General features: G+C 68.1%; 1 protein-coding gene across 1 annotated transcript; it reads left to right on the plus strand.

Moving 5' to 3' along the window:
* Positions 1-15,746: 15,746 nt before the first annotated feature.
* Positions 15,747-17,998, plus strand: LOC118698118 (uncharacterized). Its single transcript, XM_036401202.1, has 5 exons — positions 15,747-15,838; positions 16,105-16,178; positions 16,723-16,820; positions 16,970-17,093; positions 17,260-17,998. The coding sequence occupies exons 1-5, from the start codon at positions 15,747-15,749 to the stop codon at positions 17,793-17,795; spliced, it is 924 nt and encodes a 307-aa protein (XP_036257095.1). The 3' UTR covers positions 17,796-17,998.
* The last annotated feature ends 3,874 nt before the right edge of the window (positions 17,999-21,872 follow it).

The following is a 21,872-nucleotide window of genomic DNA, read 5'->3' on the forward strand; positions in this document are numbered from 1 at the left end:
GCGAAGCCGCTTAGCGGCAGCGTGGGCAGCGTGACCCGCCTGTAGCCAGGGCCAGGGCGTGCGCCCACGCTGCCGGTGGCGCTGGTGAGCTGCCAGCGTGCGGGCCCTGTACTCGGGGCACGCGTCAGGACCTTGGCGGCACCCTTTGTCCCCAGGAGCCGCCCCACCCAGGTCCCTGTAAGCAGGGCTGGGGAGGCTCCTTTAGCCAGGCAACAGGAACGAGCGCTCCCGGGCCCTTGCCAGGGGGCAGCTTGCAGAAGTGCTGTGCCGCAGGGCACGCTGCCGCCTTTGGCTTCCTACAGGAGGCACCCGGGGCTCTGCAGGCGGCCGCATTGCCGCGCTGCGGGCGGGCTCCGGCCTGTCCCTAAGTGGGGCGCAGGCCGGAGCCTGTGCTCCGTAGTGCTTGTTGGGGGGTGCCGGGCAGCAGGGGGCGGCCCCGTAAGTGGGGTTCTGTGCGTCCCCTGGCCTCGGCGGGCGGTTGGAGGGACCCCCTGTAACCAGGCGGGTGTCCCTGGCCCCGGCCTTTCAGAGGCGTGGGGCCAGGAGTCATGGGGCCGGGCGCGTGCCCTCCCTGTCCTCGGGGCTGGGCTGGCGGCCCCTCGGCTTTAGGCCGTGAGCTGGACTGCCTGACTCTAGAGTCAGGTTCCTGTTGCCTTGGGGGAAGGCCGAGCTCTGTGGCTCCCTGGGTGTGGACCGGCCTGTAAGCAGGCTGCGGGTCTGGGAGCCTTTGTGCTCCCTTCAGCTGGCAGCCTGTGTGGGGCGCCCGCCCCGTTAGTGGGGAGCGCCCCGCAAATGGAGAGAAGGAGCCTCCATAGGCCTTGGGGACCAGAGCAGCCCTGTAAGCGGGGGCCGGTGCTCTGGAGTCCCGGGCACTTTTTAGTCCAGGCAGCGGCTTGAGCCCCCTGTAAGCAGGGCTGCAGCCTCTTGGCCGCTGCCTTGCGTGCCCAGCTTCATTTGCCCAGAGGGCCCGGCTCCCAGCACGGCGTGGGACTGCGCCGGACGTCGCGACGGTGAGTCAAGCTGAAGTTGGAGGCTTTTGGGCAGCTGGGGGGCTGCGTGGCTGGTGGCATGAGGATCTGGCTGTGGGGCTCTAGGGTGGCGGTTCCCTTTGGCAGCCGGAGCTCCTCAGGCCTGACTGCGTCCTCGTCGACCTTTGCAGAAGCCGTGGGACAGCGAAGCGAGAGCGAGCCGCAGGAGCGGCCTCTTCGGGCTCAAGAGTGGAACGGCGAGGCAAGAGTGAGCCGCCGGAGCGGCCTCTTCGGGCTCAAGAGTGCAGCAGCAAGGTAAGAGCCGCAGCTCGGTGCTGAAGCGTGAGGCTTTTGGGCAGCCTTTGAAAGGATCTGGGGGTGGCTGGTTGGGGACGTCCCTGTGGGGCTCTTGGGTGGCGGTTGCCTGCAGGCACAGGGTCTGGAGCTTCTCAGGCCTGAGTGTGTCGTCGTCCGTTGGCAGAAGCCGCGGGACGACGAGGCAAGAGCGGCAGCGTCTTCCAGCTGAAGAGTGGAACGGCGTGGCAAGAGCCAGCGTGGAGCCGAAGAGGGACGCGAGGGGCCCTCTGGGCAAAGGTCTCTTCCAGGCCAGGGCGCCTTCAGGGTGCCGCGGCCGGCTTTGCGCTGGGCGACCTCCCTGCGTGCAGGGCTGGTCTTTGCTGTGCTCGGCCTTTTGCCGTTGTGCTCCTTTGGCTGCCCGGAGAGAGGGGCGACCCTGTAAAGGAGGGTGAGAGCCCCTGTCTCCGCACCACAGGGGGGAAACGGAGCTCTCCCGGCCCCCAGCCCAGCTACCCTGTAAGCAGGGCAGGGCTTTTTCCCCAGCCCCGGCAGCTTTCTGCCTGCTGCTGGCCCCTGGCCAGCGTGACCCCCTGTACTCGGGGCGTGTCACAGCCCGCGTCCCCGGTGCCAGTCCTGAAGCGCTTCAGCACGTCGAGGCCCCTGTGGCCTCCTCTCAGTGCACGGGCAGGTCTGACGCTTTCCCCTCCCGCTCAGCGTTAGCAATGGCTCCCTGGAGTAGGTTGGCTGCACAGAACTTGCTCCCCCTTCTGGGACTGTCTCCCCCCTCCCCTGTCTCCCCCTCCCCTGTCTTAGTCGGTGTGCGTGCGGAAGTGTGTGTTTGTGCTCTCAACACAGAGCAGCGTAGCTTAGACTTCCCAGGAGGGAAAGAGGAGCTCTGTGCAGCCACAGGCGGGTGCCCAAAATGCGCGGGGGGAGAAAGCCTCCAGCCTCGCCCCTGCTTACTGAGGACGGCGCGAAGCCGCTTAGCGGCAGCGTGGGCAGCGTGACCCGCCTGTAGCCAGGGCCAGGGCGTGCGCCCACGCTGCCGGTGGCGCTGGTGAGCTGCCAGCGTGCGGGCCCTGTACTCGGGGCACGCGTCAGGACCTTGGCGGCACCCTTTGTCCCCAGGAGCCGCCCCACCCAGGTCCCTGTAAGCAGGGCTGGGGAGGCTCCTTTAGCCAGGCAACAGGAACGAGCGCTCCCGGGCCCTTGCCAGGGGGCAGCTTGCAGAAGTGCTGTGCCGCAGGGCACGCTCCCGCCTTTGGGCCTGCTTCCTACAGGAGGCACCCGGGGCTCTGCAGGCGGCCGTGTTGCCGCGCTGCCGCGCTGCGGGCGGGCTCCGGCCTGTCCCTAAGTGGGGCGCAGGCCGGAGCCTGTGCTCCGTAGTGCTTGTTGGGGGGTGCCGGGCAGCAGGGGGCGGCCCCGTAAGTGGGGTTCTGTGCGTCCCCTGGCCTCGGCGGGCGGTTGGAGGGACCCCCTGTAACCAGGCGGGTGTCCCTGGCCCCGGCCTTTCAGAGGCGTGGGGCCAGGAGTCATGGGGCCGGGCGCGTGCCCTCCCTGTCCTCGGGGCTGGGCTGGCGGCCCCTCGGCTTTAGGCCGTGAGCTGGACTGCCTGACTCTAGAGTCAGGTTCCTGTTGCCTTGGGGGAAGGCCGAGCTCTGTGGCTCCCTGGGTGTGGACCGGCCTGTAAGCAGGCTGCGGGTCTGGGAGCCTTTGTGCTCCCTTCAGCTGGCAGCCTGTGTGGGGCGCCCGCCCCGTTAGTGGGGAGCGCCCCGCAACTGGAGAGAAGGAGCCTCCATAGGCCTTGGGGACCAGAGCAGCCCTGTAAGCGGGGGCCGGTGCTCTGGAGTCCCGGGCACTTTTTAGTCCAGGCAGCGGCTTGAGCCCCCTGTAAGCAGGGCTGCAGCCTCTTGGCCGCTGCCTTGCGTGCCCAGCTTCATTTGCCCAGAGGGCCCGGCTCCCAGCACGGCGTGGGACTGCGCCGGACGTCGCGACGGTGAGTCAAGCTGAAGTTGGAGGCTTTTGGGCAGCTGGGGGGCTGCGTGGCTGGTGGCATGAGGATCTGGCTGTGGGGCTCTAGGGTGGCGGTTCCCTTTGGCCGCCGGAGCTCCTCAGGCCTGACTGCGTCCTCGTCGACCTTTGCAGAAGCCGTGGGACAGCGAAGCGAGAGCGAGCCGCCGGAGCGGCCTCTTCGGGCTCAAGAGTGGAAGGGCGAGGCAAGAGCGAGCCGCCGGAGCGGCCTCTTCGGGCTCAAGAGTGCAGCAGCAAGGTAAGAGCCGCAGCTCGGTGCTGAAGCGTGAGGCTTTTGGGCAGCCTTTGAAAGGATCTGGGGGTGGCTGGTTGGGGACGTCCCTGTGGGGCTCTTGGGTGGCGGTTGCCTGCAGGCACAGGGTCTGGAGCTTCTCAGGCCTGAGTGTGTTGTCGTCCATTGGCAGAAGCCGCGGGACGACGAGGCAAGAGCGGCAGCGTCTTCCAGCTGAAGAGTGGAACGGCGAGGCAAGAGCCAGCGTGGAGCCGAAGAGGGACGCGAGGGGCCCTCTGGGCAAAGGGCTCTTCCAGGCCAGGGCGCCTTCAGGGTGCCGCGGCCGGCTTTGCGCTGGGCGACCTCCCTGCGTGCAGGGCTGGTCTTTGCTGTGCTCGGCCTTTTGCCGTTGTGCTCCTTTGGCTGCCCGGAGAGAGGGGCGACCCTGTAAAGGAGGGTGAGAGCCCCTGTCTCCGCACCGCAGGGGGGAAACGGAGCTCTCCCGGCCCCCAGCCCAGCTACCCTGTAAGCAGGGCAGGGCTTTTTCCCCAGCCCCGGCAGCTTTCTGCCTGCTGCTGGCCCCTGGCCAGCGTGACCCCCTGTACTCGGGGCGTGTCACAGCCCGCGTCCCCGGTGCCAGTCCTGAAGCGCTTCAGCACGTCGAGGCCCCTGTGGCCTCCTCTCAGTGCACGGGCAGGTCTGACGCTTTCCCCTCCCGCTCAGCGTTAGCAATGGCTCCCTGGAGTAGGTTGGCTGCACAGAACTTGCTCCCCCTTCTGGGACCGTCTCCCCCCTCCCCTGTCTCCCCCTCCCCTGTCTTAGTTGGTGTGCGTGAGGAAGTGTGTGTTTGTGCTCTCAACACAGAGCAGCGTAGCTTAGACTTCCCAGGAGGGAAAGAGGAGCTCTGTGCAGCCACAGGCGGGTGCCCAAAATGCGCGGGGGGAGAAAGCCTCCGGCCTCGCCCCTGCTTACTGAGGACGGCGCGAAGCCGCTTAGCGGCAGCGTGGGCAGCGTGACCCGCCTGTAGCCAGGGCCAGGGCGTGCGCCCACGCTGCCGGTGGCGCTGGTGAGCTGCCAGCGTGCGGGCCCTGTACTCGGGGCACGCGTCAGGACCTTGGCGGCACCCTTTGTCCCCAGGAGCCGCCCCACCCAGGTCCCTGTAAGCAGGGCTGGGGAGGCTCCTTTAGCCAGGCAACAGGAACGAGCGCTCCCGGGCCCTTGCCAGGGGGCAGCTTGCAGAAGTGCTGTGCCGCAGGGCACGCTCCCGCCTTTGGGCCTGCTTCCTACAGGAGGCACCCGGGGCTCTGCAGGCGGCCGTGTTGCCGCGCTGCCGCGCTGCGGCCGGGCTCCGGCCTGTCCCTAAGTGGGGCGCAGGCCGGAGCCTGTGCTCCGTAGTGCTTGTTGGGGGGTGCCGGGCAGCAGGGGGCGGCCCCGTAAGTGGGGTTCTGTGCGTCCCCTGGCCTCGGCGGGCGGTTGGAGGGACCCCCTGTAACCAGGCGGGTGTCCCTGGCCCCGGCCTTTCAGAGGCGTGGGGCCAGGAGTCATGGGGCCGGGCGCGTGCCCTCCCTGTCCTCGGGGCTGGGCTGGCGGCCCCTCGGCTTTAGGCCGTGAGCTGGACTGCCTGACTCTAGAGTCAGGTTCCTGTTGCCTTGGGGGAAGGCCGAGCTCTGTGGCTCCCTGGGTGTGGACCGGCCTGTAAGCAGGCTGCGGGTCTGGGAGCCTTTGTGCTCCCTTCAGCTGGCAGCCTGTGTGGGGCGCCCGCCCCGTTAGTGGGGAGCGCCCCGCAACTGGAGAGAAGGAGCCTCCATAGGCCTTGGGGACCAGAGCAGCCCTGTAAGCGGGGGCCGGTGCTCTGGAGTCCCGGGCACTTTTTAGTCCAGGCAGCGGCTTGAGCCCCCTGTAAGCAGGGCTGCAGCCTCTTGGCCGCTGCCTTGCGTGCCCAGCTTCATTTGCCCAGAGGGCCCGGCTCCCAGCACGGCGTGGGACTGCGCCGGACGTCGCGACGGTGAGTCAAGCTGAAGTTGGAGGCTTTTGGGCAGCTGGGGGGCTGCGTGGCTGGTGGCATGAGGATCTGGCTGTGGGGCTCTAGGGTGGCGGTTCCCTTTGGCAGCCGGAGCTCCTCAGGCCTGACCGCGTCCTCGTCGACCTTTGCAGAAGCCGTGGGACAGCGAAGCGAGAGCGAGCCGCAGGAGCGGCCTCTTCGGGCTCAAGAGTGGAAGGGCGAGGCAAGAGCGAGCCGCCGGAGCGGCCTCTTCGGGCTCAAGAGTGGAACGGCGAGGCAAGAGCGAGCCGCCGGAGCGGCCTCTTCGGGCTCAAGAGTGCAGCAGCAAGGTAAGAGCCGCAGCTCGGTGCTGAAGCGTGAGGCTTTTGGGCAGCCTTTGAAAGGATCTGGGGGTGGCTGGTTGGGGACGTCCCTGTGGGGCTCTTGGGTGGCGGTTGCCTGCAGGCACAGGGTCTGGAGCTTCTCAGGCCTGAGTGTGTCGTCGTCCGTTGGCAGAAGCCGCGGGACGACGAGGCAAGAGCGGCAGCGTCTTCCAGCTGAAGAGTGGAACGGCGAGGCAAGAGCCAGCGTGGAGCCGAAGAGGGACGCGAGGGGCCCTCTGGGCAAAGGGCTCTTCCAGGCCAGGGCGCCTTCAGGGTGCCGCGGCCGGCTTTGCGCTGGGCGACCTCCCTGCGTGCAGGGCTGGTCTTTGCTGTGCTCGGCCTTTTGCCGTTGTGCTCCTTTGGCTGCCTGGAGAGAGGGGCGACCCTGTAAAGGAGAGTGAGAGCCCCTGTCTCCGCACCGCAGGGGGGAAACGGAGCTCTCCCGGCCCCCAGCCCAGCTACCCTGTAAGCAGGGCAGGGCTTTTTCCCCAGCCCCGGCAGCTTTCTGCCTGCTGCTGGCCCCTGGCCAGCGTGACCCCCTGTACTCGGGGCGTGTCACAGCCCGCGTCCCCGGTGCCAGTCCTGAAGCGCTTCAGCACGTCGAGGCCCCTGTGGCCTCCTCTCAGTGCACGGGCAGGTCTGACGCTTTCCCCTCCCGCTCAGCGTTAGCAATGGCTCCCTGGAGTAGGTTGGCTGCACAGAACTTGCTCCCCCTTCTGGGACTGTCTCCCCCCTCCCCTGTCTCCCCCTCCCCTGTCTTAGTCGGTGTGCGTGAGGAAGTGTGCGTTTGTGCTCTCAACACAGAGCAGCGTAGCTTAGACTTCCCAGGAGGGAAAGAGGAGCTCTGTGCAGCCACAGGCGGGTGCCCAAAATGCGCGGGGGGAGAAAGCCTCCGGCCTCGCCCCTGCTTACTGAGGACGGCGCGAAGCCGCTTAGCGGCAGCGTGGGCAGCGTGACCCGCCTGTAGCCAGGGCCAGGGCGTGCGCCCACGCTGCCGGTGGCGCTGGTGAGCTGCCAGCGTGCGGGCCCTGTACTCGGGGCACGCGTCAGGACCTTGGCGGCACCTTTTGTCCCCAGGAGCAGCCCCACCCAGGTCCCTGTAAGCAGGGCTGGGGAGGCTCCTTTAGCCAGGCAACAGGAACGAGCGCTCCCGGGCCCTTGCCAGGGGGCAGCTTGCAGAAGTGCTGTGCCGCAGGGCACGCTCCCGCCTTTGGGCCTGCTTCCTACAGGAGGCACCCGGGGCTCTGCAGGCGGCCGCGCTGCCGCGCGGCCGCGCTGCGGCCGGGCTCCGGCCTGTCCCTAAGTGGGGCGCAGGCCGGAGCCTGTGCTCCGTAGTGCTTGTTGGGGGGTGCCGGGCAGCAGGGGGCGGCCCCGTAAGTGGGGTTCTGTGCGTCCCCTGGCCTCGGCGGGCGGTTGGAGGGACCCCCTGTAACCAGGCGGGTGTCCCTGGCCCCGGCCTTTCAGAGGCGTGGGGCCAGGAGTCATGGGGCCGGGCGCGTGCCCTCCCTGTCCTCGGGGCTGGGCTGGCGGCCCCTCGGCTTTAGGCCGTGAGCTGGACTGCCTGACTCTAGAGTCAGGTTCCTGTTGCCTTGGGGGAAGGCCGAGCTCTGTGGCTCCCTGGGTGTGGACCGGCCTGTAAGCAGGCTGCGGGTCTGGGAGCCTTTGTGCTCCCTTCAGCTGGCAGCCTGTGTGGGGCGCCCGCCCCGTTAGTGGGGAGCGCCCCGCAACTGGAGAGAAGGAGCCTCCATAGGCCTTGGGGACCAGAGCAGCCCTGTAAGCGGGGGCCGGTGCTCTGGAGTCCCGGGCACTTTTTAGTCCAGGCAGCGGCTTGAGCCCCCTGTAAGCAGGGCTGCAGCCTCTTGGCCGCTGCCTTGCGTGCCCAGCTTCATTTGCCCAGAGGGCCCGGCTCCCAGCACGGCGTGGGACTGCGCCGGACGTCGCGACGGTGAGTCAAGCTGAATTTGGAGGCTTTTGGGCAGCTGGGGGGCTGCGTGGCTGGTGGCATGAGGATCTGGCTGTGGGGCTCTAGGGTGGCGGTTCCCTTTGGCAGCCGGAGCTCCTCAGGCCTGACCGCGTCCTCGTCGACCTTTGCAGAAGCCGTGGGACAGCGAAGCGAGAGCGAGCCGCAGGAGCGGCCTCTTCGGGCTCAAGAGTGGAAGGGCGAGGCAAGAGCGAGCCGCCGGAGCGGCCTCTTCGGGCTCAAGAGTGCAGCAGCAAGGTAAGAGCTGCAGCTCGGTGCTGAAGCGTGAGGCTTTTGGGCAGCCTTTGAAAGGATCTGGGGGTGGCTGGTTGGGGACGTCCCTGTGGGGCTCTTGGGTGGCGGTTGCCTGCAGGCACAGGGTCTGGAGCTTCTCAGGCCTGAGTGTGTCGTCGTCCGTTGGCAGAAGCCGCGGGACGACGAGGCAAGAGCGGCAGCGTCTTCCAGCTGAAGAGTGGAACGGCGAGGCAAGAGCCAGCGTGGAGCCGAAGAGGGACGCGAGGGGCCCTCTGGGCAAAGGGCTCTTCCAGGCCAGGGCGCCTTCAGGGTGCCGCGGCCGGCTTTGCGCTGGGCGACCTCCCTGCGTGCAGGGCTGGTCTTTGCTGTGCTCGGCCTTTTGCCGTTGTGCTCCTTTGGCTGCCCGGAGAGAGGGGCGACCCTGTAAAGGAGGGTGAGAGCCCCTGTCTCCGCGCCGCAGGGGGGAAACGGAGCTCTCCCGGCCCCCAGCCCAGCTACCCTGTAAGCAGGGCAGGGCTTTTTCCCCAGCCCCGGCAGCTTTCTGCCTGCTGCTGGCCCCTGGCCAGCGTGACCCCCTGTACTCGGGGCGTGTCACAGCCCGCGTCCCCGGTGCCAGTCCTGAAGCGCTTCAGCACGTCGAGGCCCCTGTGGCCTCCTCTCAGTGCACGGGCAGGTCTGACGCTTTCCCCTCCCGCTCAGCGTTAGCAATGGCTCCCTGGAGTAGGTTGGCTGCACAGAACTTGCTCCCCCTTCTGGGACTGTCTCCCCCCTCCCCTGTCTCCCCCTCCCCTGTCTTAGTCGGTGTGCGTGAGGAAGTGTGTGTTTGTGCTCTCAACACAGAGCAGCATAGCTTAGACTTCCCAGGAGGGAAAGAGGAGCTCTGTGCAGCCACAGGCGGGTGCCCAAAATGCGCGGGGGGAGAAAGCCTCCGGCCTCGCCCCTGCTTACTGAGGACGGCGCGAAGCCGCTTAGCGGCAGCGTGGGCAGCGTGACCCGCCTGTAGCCAGGGCCAGGGCGTGCGCCCACGCTGCCGGTGGCGCTGGTGAGCTGCCAGCGTGCGGGCCCTGTACTCGGGGCACGCGTCAGGACCTTGGCGGCACCTTTTGTCCCCAGGAGCAGCCCCACCCAGGTCCCTGTAAGCAGGGCTGGGGAGGCTCCTTTAGCCAGGCAACAGGAACGAGCGCTCCCGGGCCCTTGCCAGGGGGCAGCTTGCAGAAGTGCTGTGCCGCAGGGCACGCTCCCGCCTTTGGGCCTGCTTCCTACCGGAGGCACCCGGGGCTCTGCAGGCGGCCGTGTTGCTGCGCTGCCGCGCTGCGGCCGGGCTCCGGCCTGTCCCTAAGTGGGGCGCAGGCCGGAGCCTGTGCTCCGTAGTGCTTGTTGGGTGGTGCTGGGCAGCAGGGGGCGGCCCCGTAAGTGGGGTTCTGTGCGTCCCCTGGCCTTGGCGGGCAGTTGGAGGGACCCCCTGTAACCAGGCGGGTGTCCCTGGCCCCGGCCTTTCAGAGGCGTGGGGCCAGGAGTCATGGGGCCGGGCGCGTGCCCTCCCTGTCCTCGGGGCTGGGCTGGCGGCCCCTCGGCTTTAGGCCGTGAGCTGGACTGCCTGACTCTAGAGTCAGGTTCCTGTTGCCTTGGGGGAAGGCCGAGCTCTGTGGCTCCCTGGGTGTGGACCGGCCTGTAAGCAGGCTGCGGGTCTGGGAGCCTTTGTGCTCCCTTCAGCTGGCAGCCTGTGTGGGGCGCCCGCCCCGTTAGTGGGGAGCGCCCCGCAACTGGAGAGAAGGAGCCTCCATAGGCCTTGGGGACCAGAGCAGCCCTGTAAGCGGGGGCCGGTGCTCTGGAGTCCCGGGCACTTTTTAGTCCAGGCAGCGGCTTGAGCCCCCTGTAAGCAGGGCTGCAGCCTCTTGGCCGCTGCCTTGCGTGCCCAGCTTCATTTGCCCAGAGGGCCCGGCTCCCAGCACGGCGTGGGACTGCGCCGGACGTCGCGACGGTGAGTCAAGCTGAAGTTGGAGGCTTTTGGGCAGCTGGGGGGCTGCGTGGCTGGTGGCATGAGGATCTGGCTGTGGGGCTCTAGGGTGGCGGTTCCCTTTGGCCGCCGGAGCTCCTCAGGCCTGACTGCGTCCTCGTCGACCTTTGCAGAAGCCGTGGGACAGCGAAGCGAGAGCGAGCCGCCGGAGCGGCCTCTTCGGGCTCAAGAGTGGAACGGCGAGGCAAGAGCGAGCCGCCGGAGCGGCCTCTTCGGGCTCAAGAGTGCAGCAGCAAGGTAAGAGCCGCAGCTCGGTGCTGAAGCGTGAGGCTTTTGGGCAGCCTTTGAAAGGATCTGGGGGTGGCTGGTTGGGGACGTCCCTGTGGGGCTCTTGGGTGGCGGTTGCCTGCAGGCACAGGGTCTGGAGCTTCTCAGGCCTGAGTGTGTCGTCGTCCGTTGGCAGAAGCCGCGGGACGACGAGGCAAGAGCGGCAGCGTCTTCCAGCTGAAGAGTGGAACGGCGAGGCAAGAGCCAGCGTGGAGCCGAAGAGGGACGCGAGGGGCCCTCTGGGCAAAGGGCTCTTCCAGGCCAGGGCGCCTTCAGGGTGCCGCGGCCGGCTTTGCGCTGGGCGACCTCCCTGCGTGCAGGGCTGGTCTTTGCTGTGCTCGGCCTTTTGCCGTTGTGCTCCTTTGGCTGCCTGGAGAGAGGGGCGACCCTGTAAAGGAGAGTGAGAGCCCCTGTCTCCGCACCGCAGGGGGGAAACGGAGCTCTCCCGGCCCCCAGCCCAGCTACCCTGTAAGCAGGGCAGGGCTTTTTCCCCAGCCCCGGCAGCTTTCTGCCTGCTGCTGGCCCCTGGCCAGCGTGACCCCCTGTACTCGGGGCGTGTCACAGCCCGCGTCCCCGGTGCCAGTCCTGAAGCGCTTCAGCACGTCGAGGCCCCTGTGGCCTCCTCTCAGTGCACGGGCAGGTCTGACGCTTTCCCCTCCCGCTCAGCGTTAGCAATGGCTCCCTGGAGTAGGTTGGCTGCACAGAACTTGCTCCCCCTTCTGGGACTGTCTCCCCCCTCCCCTGTCTCCCCCTCCCCTGTCTTAGTCGGTGTGCGTGAGGAAGTGTGCGTTTGTGCTCTCAACACAGAGCAGCGTAGCTTAGACTTCCCAGGAGGGAAAGAGGAGCTCTGTGCAGCCACAGGCGGGTGCCCAAAATGCGCGGGGGGAGAAAGCCTCCGGCCTCGCCCCTGCTTACTGAGGACGGCGCGAAGCCGCTTAGCGGCAGCGTGGGCAGCGTGACCCGCCTGTAGCCAGGGCCAGGGCGTGCGCCCACGCTGCCGGTGGCGCTGGTGAGCTGCCAGCGTGCGGGCCCTGTACTCGGGGCACGCGTCAGGACCTTGGCGGCACCCTTTGTCCCCAGGAGCCGCCCCACCCAGGTCCCTGTAAGCAGGGCTGGGGAGGCTCCTTTAGCCAGGCAACAGGAACGAGCGCTCCCGGGCCCTTGCCAGGGGGCAGCTTGCAGAAGTGCTGTGCCGCAGGGCACGCTCCCGCCTTTGGGCCTGCTTCCTACAGGAGGCACCCGGGGCTCTGCAGGCGGCCGCGCTGCCGCGCTGCCGCGCTGCGGCCAGGCTCCGGCCTGTCCCTAAGTGGGGCGCAGGCCGGAGCCTGTGCTCCGTAGTGCTTGTTGGGGGGTGCCGGGCAGCAGGGGGCGGCCCCGTAAGTGGGGTTCTGTGCGTCCCCTGGCCTCGGCGGGCGGTTGGAGGGACCCCCTGTAACCAGGCGGGTGTCCCTGGCCCCGGCCTTTCAGAGGCGTGGGGCCAGGAGTCATGGGGCCGGGCGCGTGCCCTCCCTGTCCTCGGGGCTGGGCTGGCGGCCCCTCGGCTTTAGGCCGTGAGCTGGACTGCCTGACTCTAGAGTCAGGTTCCTGTTGCCTTGGGGGAAGGCCGAGCTCTGTGGCTCCCTGGGTGTGGACCGGCCTGTAAGCAGGCTGCGGGTCTGGGAGCCTTTGTGCTCCCTTCAGCTGGCAGCCTGTGTGGGGCGCCCGCCCCGTTAGTGGGGAGCGCCCCGCAACTGGAGAGAAGGAGCCTCCATAGGCCTTGGGGACCAGAGCAGCCCTGTAAGCGGGGGCCGGTGCTCTGGAGTCCCGGGCACTTTTTAGTCCAGGCAGCGGCTTGAGCCCCCTGTAAGCAGGGCTGCAGCCTCTTGGCCGCTGCCTTGCGTGCCCAGCTTCATTTGCCCAGAGGGCCCGGCTCCCAGCACGGCGTGGGACTGCGCCGGACGTCGCGACGGTGAGTCAAGCTGAAGTTGGAGGCTTTTGGGCAGCTGGGGGGCTGCGTGGCTGGTGGCATGAGGATCTGGCTGTGGGGCTCTAGGGTGGCGGTTCCCTTTGGCAGCCGGAGCTCCTCAGGCCTGACCGCGTCCTCGTCGACCTTTGCAGAAGCCGTGGGACAGCGAAGCGAGAGCGAGCCGCAGGAGCGGCCTCTTCGGGCTCAAGAGTGGAAGGGCGAGGCAAGAGCGAGCCGCCGGAGCGGCCTCTTCGGGCTCAAGAGTGCAGCAGCAAGGTAAGAGCTGCAGCTCGGTGCTGAAGCGTGAGGCTTTTGGGCAGCCTTTGAAAGGATCTGGGGGTGGCTGGTTGGGGACGTCCCTGTGGGGCTCTTGGGTGGCGGTTGCCTGCAGGCACAGGGTCTGGAGCTTCTCAGGCCTGAGTGTGTCGTCGTCCGTTGGCAGAAGCCGCGGGACGACGAGGCAAGAGCGGCAGCGTCTTCCAGCTGAAGAGTGGAACGGCGAGGCAAGAGCCAGCGTGGAGCCGAAGAGGGACGCGAGGGGCCCTCTTGGCAAAGGGCTCTTCCAGGCCAGGGCGCCTTCAGGGTGCCGCGGCCGGCTTTGCGCTGGGCGACCTCCCTGCGTGCAGGGCTGGTCTTTGCTGTGCTCGGCCTTTTGCCGTTGTGCTCCTTTGGCTGCCCGGAGAGAGGGGCGACCCTGTAAAGGAGGGTGAGAGCCCCTGTCTCCGCGCCGCAGGGGGGAAACGGAGCTCTCCCGGCCCCCAGCCCAGCTACCCTGTAAGCAGGGCAGGGCTTTTTCCCCAGCCCCGGCAGCTTTCTGCCTGCTGCTGGCCCCTGGCCAGCGTGACCCCCTGTACTCGGCGCGTGTCACAGCCCGCGTCCCCGGTGCCAGTCCTGAAGCGCTTCAGCACGTCGAGGCCCCTGTGGCCTCCTCTCAGTGCACGGGCAGGTCTGACGCTTTCCCCTCCCGCTCAGCGTTAGCAATGGCTCCCTGGAGTAGGTTGGCTGCACAGAACTTGCTCCCCCTTCTGGGACTGTCTCCCCCCTCCCCTGTCTCCCCCTCCCCTGTCTTAGTCGGTGTGCGTGAGGAAGTGTGTGTTTGTGCTGTCAACACAGAGCAGCGTAGCTTAGACTTCCCAGGAGGGAAAGAGGAGCTCTGTGCAGCCACAGGCGGGTGCCCAAAATGCGCGGGGGGAGAAAGCCTCCGGCCTCGCCCCTGCTTACTGAGGACGGCGCGAAGCCGCTTAGCGGCAGCGTGGGCAGCGTGACCCGCCTGTAGCCAGGGCCAGGGCGTGCGCCCACGCTGCCGGTGGCGCTGGTGAGCTGCCAGCGTGCGGGCCCTGTACTCGGGGCACGCGTCAGGACCTTGGCGGCACCTTTTGTCCCCAGGAGCAGCCCCACCCAGGTCCCTGTAAGCAGGGCTGGGGAGGCTCCTTTAGCCAGGCAACAGGAACGAGCGCTCCCGGGCCCTTGCCAGGGGGCAGCTTGCAGAAGTGCTGTGCCGCAGGGCACGCTCCCGCCTTTGGGCCTGCTTCCTACAGGAGGCACCCGGGGCTCTGCAGGCGGCCGCATTGCCGCGCTGCCGCGCTGCGGCCGGGCTCCGGCCTGTCCCTAAGTGGGGCGCAGGCCGGAGCCTGTGCTCCGTAGTGCTTGTTGGGTGGTGCTGGGCAGCAGGGGGCGGCCCCGTAAGTGGGGTTCTGTGCGTCCCCTGGCCTCGGCGGGCGGTTGGAGGGACCCCCTGTAACCAGGCGGGTGTCCCTGGCCCCGGCCTTTCAGAGGCGTGGGGCCAGGAGTCATGGGGCCGGGCGCGTGCCCTCCCTGTCCTCGGGGCTGGGCTGGCGGCCCCTCGGCTTTAGGCCGTGAGCTGGACTGCCTGACTCTAGAGTCAGGTTCCTGTTGCCTTGGGGGAAGGCCGAGCTCTGTGGCTCCCTGGGTGTGGACCGGCCTGTAAGCAGGCTGCGGGTCTGGGAGCCTTTGTGCTCCCTTCAGCTGGCAGCCTGTGTGGGGCGCCCGCCCCGTTAGTGGGGAGCGCCCCGCAACTGGAGAGAAGGAGCCTCCATAGGCCTTGGGGACCAGAGCAGCCCTGTAAGCGGGGGCCGGTGCTCTGGAGTCCCGGGCACTTTTTAGTCCAGGCAGCGGCTTGAGCCCCCTGTAAGCAGGGCTGCAGCCTCTTGGCCGCTGCCTTGCGTGCCCAGCTTCATTTGCCCAGAGGGCCCGGCTCCCAGCACGGCGTGGGACTGCGCCGGACGTCGCGACGGTGAGTCAAGCTGAAGTTGGAGGCTTTTGGGCAGCTGGGGGGCTGCGTGGCTGGTGGCATGAGGATCTGGCTGTGGGGCTCTAGGGTGGCGGTTCCCTTTGGCAGCCGGAGCTCCTCAGGCCTGACTGCGTCCTCGTCGACCTTTGCAGAAGCCGTGGGACAGCGAAGCGAGAGCGAGCCGCCGGAGCGGCCTCTTCGGGCTCAAGAGTGGAAGGGCGAGGCAAGAGCGAGCCGCCGGAGCGGCCTCTTCGGGCTCAAGAGTGCAGCAGCAAGGTAAGAGCCGCAGCTCGGTGCTGAAGCGTGAGGCTTTTGGGCAGCCTTTGAAAGGATCTGGGGGTGGCTGGTTGGGGACGTCCCTGTGGGGCTCTTGGGTGGCGGTTGCCTGCAGGCACAGGGTCTGGAGCTTCTCAGGCCTGAGTGTGTCGTCGTCCATTGGCAGAAGCCGCGGGACGACGAGGCAAGAGCGGCAGCGTCTTCCAGCTGAAGAGTGGAACGGCGAGGCAAGAGCCAGCGTGGAGCCGAAGAGGGACGCGAGGGGCCCTCTGGGCAAAGGGCTCTTCCAGGCCAGGGCGCCTTCAGGGTGCCGCGGCCGGCTTTGCGCTGGGCGACCTCCCTGCGTGCAGGGCTGGTCTTTGCTGTGCTCGGCCTTTTGCCGTTGTGCTCCTTTGGCTGCCCGGAGAGAGGGGCGACCCTGTAAAGGAGGGTGAGAGCCCCTGTCTCCGCACCGCAGGGGGGAAACGGAGCTCTCCCGGCCCCCAGCCCAGCTACCCTGTAAGCAGGGCAGGGCTTTTTCCCCAGCCCCGGCAGCTTTCTGCCTGCTGCTGGCCCCTGGCCAGCGTGACCCCCTGTACTCGGGGCGTGTCACAGCCCGCGTCCCCGGTGCCAGTCCTGAAGCGCTTCAGCACGTCGAGGCCCCTGTGGCCTCCTCTCAGTGCACGGGCAGGTCTGACGCTTTCCCCTCCCGCTCAGCGTTAGCAATGGCTCCCTGGAGTAGGTTGGCTGCACAGAACTTGCTCCCCCTTCTGGGACCGTCTCCCCCCTCCCCTGTCTCCCCCTCCCCTGTCTTAGTCGGTGTGCGTGAGGAAGTGTGTGTTTGTGCTCTCAACACAGAGCAGCGTAGCTTAGACTTCCCAGGAGGGAAAGAGGAGCTCTGTGCAGCCACAGGCGGGTGCCCAAAATGCGCGGGGGGAGAAAGCCTCCGGCCTCGCCCCTGCTTACTGAGGACGGCGCGAAGCCGCTTAGCGGCAGCGTGGGCAGCGTGACCCGCCTGTAGCCAGGGCCAGGGCGTGCGCCCACGCTGCCGGTGGCGCTGGTGAGCTGCCAGCGTGCGGGCCCTGTACTCGGGGCACGCGTCAGGACCTTGGCGGCACCCTTTGTCCCCAGGAGCCGCCCCACCCAGGTCCCTGTAAGCAGGGCTGGGGAGGCTCCTTTAGCCAGGCAACAGGAACGAGCGCTCCCGGGCCCTTGCCAGGGGGCAGCTTGCAGAAGTGCTGTGCCGCAGGGCACGCTCCCGCCTTTGGGCCTGCTTCCTACAGGAGGCACCCGGGGCTCTGCAGGCGGCCGTGTTGCCGCGCTGCCGCGCTGCGGCCGGGCTCCGGCCTGTCCCTAAGTGGGGCGCAGGCCGGAGCCTGTGCTCCGTAGTGCTTGTTGGGGGGTGCCGGGCAGCAGGGGGCGGCCCCGTAAGTGGGGTTCTGTGCGTCCCCTGGCCTCGGCGGGCGGTTGGAGGGACCCCCTGTAACCAGGCGGGTGTCCCTGGCCCCGGCCTTTCAGAGGCGTGGGGCCAGGAGTCATGGGGCCGGGCGCGTGCCCTCCCTGTCCTCGGGGCTGGGCTGGCGGCCCCTCGGCTTTAGGCCGTGAGCTGGACTGCCTGACTCTAGAGTCAGGTTCCTGTTGCCTTGGGGGAAGGCCGAGCTCTGTGGCTCCCTGGGTGTGGACCGGCCTGTAAGCAGGCTGCGGGTCTGGGAGCCTTTGTGCTCCCTTCAGCTGGCAGCCTGTGTGGGGCGCCCGCCCCGTTAGTGGGGAGCGCCCCGCAACTGGAGAGAAGGAGCCTCCATAGGCCTTGGGGACCAGAGCAGCCCTGTAAGCGGGGGCCGGTGCTCTGGAGTCCCGGGCACTTTTTAGTCCAGGCAGCGGCTTGAGCCCCCTGTAAGCAGGGCTGCAGCCTCTTGGCCGCTGCCTTGCGTGCCCAGCTTCATTTGCCCAGAGGGCCCGGCTCCCAGCACGGCGTGGGACTGCGCCGGACGTCGCGACGGTGAGTCAAGCTGAAGTTGGAGGCTTTTGGGCAGCTGGGGGGCTGCGTGGCTGGTGGCATGAGGATCTGGCTGTGGGGCTCTAGGGTGGCGGTTCCCTTTGGCAGCCGGAGCTCCTCAGGCCTGACCGCGTCCTCGTCGACCTTTGCAGAAGCCGTGGGACAGCGAAGCGAGAGCGAGCCGCAGGAGCGGCCTCTTCGGGCTCAAGAGTGGAACGGCGAGGCAAGAGCGAGCCGCCGGAGCGGCCTCTTCGGGCTCAAGAGTGCAGCAGCAAGGTAAGAGCCGCAGCTCGGTGCTGAAGCGTGAGGCTTTTGGGCAGCCTTTGAAAGGATCTGGGGGTGGCTGGTTGGGGACGTCCCTGTGGGGCTCTTGGGTGGCGGTTGCCTGCAGGCACAGGGTCTGGAGCTTCTCAGGCCTGAGTGTGTCGTCGTCCATTGGCAGAAGCCGCGGGACGACGAGGCAAGAGCGGCAGCGTCTTCCAGCTGAAGAGTGGAACGGCGAGGCAAGAGCCAGCGTGGAGCCGAAGAGGGACGCGAGGGGCCCTCTGGGCAAAGGGCTCTTCCAGGCCAGGGCGCCTTCAGGGTGCCGCGGCCGGCTTTGCGCTGGGCGACCTCCCTGCGTGCAGGGCTGGTCTTTGCTGTGCTCGGCCTTTTGCCGTTGTGCTCCTTTGGCTGCCCGGAGAGAGGGGCGACCCTGTAAAGGAGGGTGAGAGCCCCTGTCTCCGCACCGCAGGGGGGAAACGGAGCTCTCCCGGCCCCCAGCCCAGCTACCCTGTAAGCAGGGCAGGGCTTTTTCCCCAGCCCCGGCAGCTTTCTGCCTGCTGCTGGCCCCTGGCCAGCGTGACCCCCTGTACTCGGGGCGTGTCACAGCCCGCGTCCCCGGTGCCAGTCCTGAAGCGCTTCAGCACGTCGAGGCCCCTGTGGCCTCCTCTCAGTGCACGGGCAGGTCTGACGCTTTCCCCTCCCGCTCAGCGTTAGCAATGGCTCCCTGGAGTAGGTTGGCTGCACAGAACTTGCTCCCCCTTCTGGGACTGTCTCCCCCCTCCCCTGTCTCCCCCTCCCCTGTCTTAGTCGGTGTGCGTGAGGAAGTGTGTGTTTGTGCTCTCAACACAGAGCAGCGTAGCTTAGACTTCCCAGGAGGGAAAGAGGAGCTCTGTGCAGCCACAGGCGGGTGCCCAAAATGCGCGGGGGGAGAAAGCCTCCGGCCTCGCCCCTGCTTACTGAGGACGGCGCGAAGCCGCTTAGCGGCAGCGTGGGCAGCGTGACCCGCCTGTAGCCAGGGCCAGGGCGTGCGCCCACGCTGCCGGTGGCGCTGGTGAGCTGCCAGCGTGCGGGCCCTGTACTCGGGGCACGCGTCAGGACCTTGGCGGCACCCTTTGTCCCCAGGAGCCGCCCCACCCAGGTCCCTGTAAGCAGGGCTGGGGAGGCTCCTTTAGCCAGGCAACAGGAACGAGCGCTCCCGGGCCCTTGCCAGGGGGCAGCTTGCAGAAGTGCTGTGCCGCAGGGCACGCTCCCGCCTTTGGGCCTGCTTCCTACAGGAGGCACCCGGGGCTCTGCAGGCGGCCGTGTTGCCGCGCTGCCGCGCTGCGGCCGGGCTCCGGCCTGTCCCTAAGTGGGGCGCAGGCCGGAGCCTGTGCTCCGTAGTGCTTGTTGGGGGGTGCCGGGCAGCAGGGGGCGGCCCCGTAAGTGGGGTTCTGTGCGTCCCCTGGCCTCGGCGGGCGGTTGGAGGGACCCCCTGTAACCAGGCGGGTGTCCCTGGCCCCGGCCTTTCAGAGGCGTGGGGCCAGGAGTCATGGGGCCGGGCGCGTGCCCTCCCTGTCCTCGGGGCTGGGCTGGCGGCCCCTCGGCTTTAGGCCGTGAGCTGGACTGCCTGACTCTAGAGTCAGGTTCCTGTTGCCTTGGGGGAAGGCCGAGCTCTGTGGCTCCCTGGGTGTGGACCGGCCTGTAAGCAGGCTGCGGGTCTGGGAGCCTTTGTGCTCCCTTCAGCTGGCAGCCTGTGTGGGGCGCCCGCCCCGTTAGTGGGGAGCGCCCCGCAACTGGAGAGAAGGAGCCTCCATAGGCCTTGGGGACCAGAGCAGCCCTGTAAGCGGGGGCCGGTGCTCTGGAGTCCCGGGCACTTTTTAGTCCAGGCAGCGGCTTGAGCCCCCTGTAAGCAGGGCTGCAGCCTCTTGGCCGCTGCCTTGCGTGCCCAGCTTCATTTGCCCAGAGGGCCCGGCTCCCAGCACGGCGTGGGACTGCGCCGGACGTCGCGACGGTGAGTCAAGCTGAAGTTGGAGGCTTTTGGGCAGCTGGGGGGCTGCGTGGCTGGTGGCATGAGGATCTGGCTGTGGGGCTCTAGGGTGGCGGTTCCCTTTGGCAGCCGGAGCTCCTCAGGCCTGACCGCGTCCTCGTCGACCTTTGCAGAAGCCGTGGGACAGCGAAGCGAGAGCGAGCCGCAGGAGCGGCCTCTTCGGGCTCAAGAGTGGAAGGGCGAGGCAAGAGCGAGCCGCCGGAGCGGCCTCTTCGGGCTCAAGAGTGGAACGGCGAGGCAAGAGCGAGCCGCCGGAGCGGCCTCTTCGGGCTCAAGAGTGCAGCAGCAAGGTAAGAGCCGCAGCTCGGTGCTGAAGCGTGAGGCTTTTGGGCAGCCTTTGAAAGGATCTGGGGGTGGCTGGTTGGGGACGTCCCTGTGGGGCTCTTGGGTGGCGGTTGCCTGCAGGCACAGGGTCTGGAGCTTCTCAGGCCTGAGTGTGTCGTCGTCCATTGGCAGAAGCCGCGGGACGACGAGGCAAGAGCGGCAGCGTCTTCCAGCTGAAGAGTGGAACGGCGAGGCAAGAGCCAGCGTGGAGCCGAAGAGGGACGCGAGGGGCCCTCTGGGCAAAGGGCTCTTCCAGGCCAGGGCGCCTTCAGGGTGCCGCGGCCGGCTTTGCGCTGGGCGACCTCCCTGCGTGCAGGGCTGGTCTTTGCTGTGCTCGGCCTTTTGCCGTTGTGCTCCTTTGGCTGCCCGGAGAGAGGGGCGACCCTGTAAAGGAGGGTGAGAGCCCCTGTCTCCGCGCCGCAGGGGGGAAACGGAGCTCTCCCGGCCCCCAGCCCAGCTACCCTGTAAGCAGGGCAGGGCTTTTTCCCCAGCCCCGGCAGCTTTCTGCCTGCTGCTGGCCCCTGGCCAGCGTGACCCCCTGTACTCGGGGCGTGTCACAGCCCGCGTCCCCGGTGCCAGTCCTGAAGCGCTTCAGCACGTCGAGGCCCCTGTGGCCTCCTCTCAGTGCACGGGCAGGTCTGACGCTTTCCCCTCCCGCTCAGCGTTAGCAATGGCTCCCTGGAGTAGGTTGGCTGCACAGAACTTGCTCCCCCTTCTGGGACTGTCTCCCCCCTCCCCTGTCTCCCCCTCCCCTGTCTTAGTCGGTGTGCGTGAGGAAGTGTGTGTTTGTGCTCTCAACACAGAGCAGCGTAGCTTAGACTTCCCAGGAGGGAAAGAGGAGCTCTGTGCAGCCACAGGCGGGTGCCCAAAATGCGCGGGGGGAGAAAGCCTCCGGCCTCGCCCCTGCTTACTGAGGACGGCGCGAAGCCGCTTAGCGGCAGCGTGGGCAGCGTGACCCGCCTGTAGCCAGGGCCAGGGCGTGCGCCCACGCTGCCGGTGGCGCTGGTGAGCTGCCAGCGTGCGGGCCCTGTACTCGGGGCACGCGTCAGGACCTTGGCGGCACCCTTTGTCCCCAGGAGCCGCCCCACCCAGGTCCCTGTAAGCAGGGCTGGGGAGGCTCCTTTAGCCAGGCAACAGGAACGAGCGCTCCCGGGCCCTTGCCAGGGGGCAGCTTGCAGAAGTGCTGTGCCGCAGGGCACGCTCCCGCCTTTGGGCCTGCTTCCTACAGGAGGCACCCGGGGCTCTGCAGGCGGCCGTGTTGCCGCGCTGCCGCGCTGCGGCCGGGCTCCGGCCTGTCCCTAAGTGGGGCGCAGGCCGGAGCCTGTGCTCCGTAGTGCTTGTTGGGGGGTGCCGGGCAGCAGGGGGCGGCCCCGTAAGTGGGGTTCTGTGCGTCCCCTGGCCTCGGCGGGCGGTTGGAGGGACCCCCTGTAACCAGGCGGGTGTCCCTGGCCCCGGCCTTTCAGAGGCGTGGGGCCAGGAGTCATGGGGCCGGGCGCGTGCCCTCCCTGTCCTCGGGGCTGGGCTGGCGGCCCCTCGGCTTTAGGCCGTGAGCTGGACTGCCTGACTCTAGAGTCAGGTTCCTGTTGCCTTGGGGGAAGGCCGAGCTCTGTGGCTCCCTGGGTGTGGACCGGCCTGTAAGCAGGCTGCGGGTCTGGGAGCCTTTGTGCTCCCTTCAGCTGGCAGCCTGTGTGGGGCGCCCGCCCCGTTAGTGGGGAGCGCCCCGCAACTGGAGAGAAGGAGCCTCCATAGGCCTTGGGGACCAGAGCAGCCCTGTAAGCGGGGGCCGGTGCTCTGGAGTCCCGGGCACTTTTTAGTCCAGGCAGCGGCTTGAGCCCCCTGTAAGCAGGGCTGCAGCCTCTTGGCCGCTGCCTTGCGTGCCCAGCTTCATTTGCCCAGAGGGCCCGGCTCCCAGCACGGCGTGGGACTGCGCCGGACGTCGCGACGGTGAGTCAAGCTGAAGTTGGAGGCTTTTGGGCAGCTGGGGGGCTGCGTGGCTGGTGGCATGAGGATCTGGCTGTGGGGCTCTAGGGTGGCGGTTCCCTTTGGCAGCCGGAGCTCCTCAGGCCTGACCGCGTCCTCGTCGACCTTTGCAGAAGCCGTGGGACAGCGAAGCGAGAGCGAGCCGCAGGAGCGGCCTCTTCGGGCTCAAGAGTGGAACGGCGAGGCAAGAGCGAGCCGCCGGAGCGGCCTCTTCGGGCTCAAGAGTGCAGCAGCAAGGTAAGAGCCGCAGCTCGGTGCTGAAGCGTGAGGCTTTTGGGCAGCCTTTGAAAGGATCTGGGGGTGGCTGGTTGGGGACGTCCCTGTGGGGCTCTTGGGTGGCGGTTGCCTGCAGGCACAGGGTCTGGAGCTTCTCAGGCCTGAGTGTGTCGTCGTCCATTGGCAGAAGCCGCGGGACGACGAGGCAAGAGCGGCAGCGTCTTCCAGCTGAAGAGTGGAACGGC

Source organism: Molothrus ater, chromosome 5, assembly GCF_012460135.2.
Source record: "Molothrus ater isolate BHLD 08-10-18 breed brown headed cowbird chromosome 5, BPBGC_Mater_1.1, whole genome shotgun sequence".
In the NCBI taxonomy this organism is placed as follows: domain Eukaryota; kingdom Metazoa; phylum Chordata; class Aves; order Passeriformes; family Icteridae; genus Molothrus; species Molothrus ater.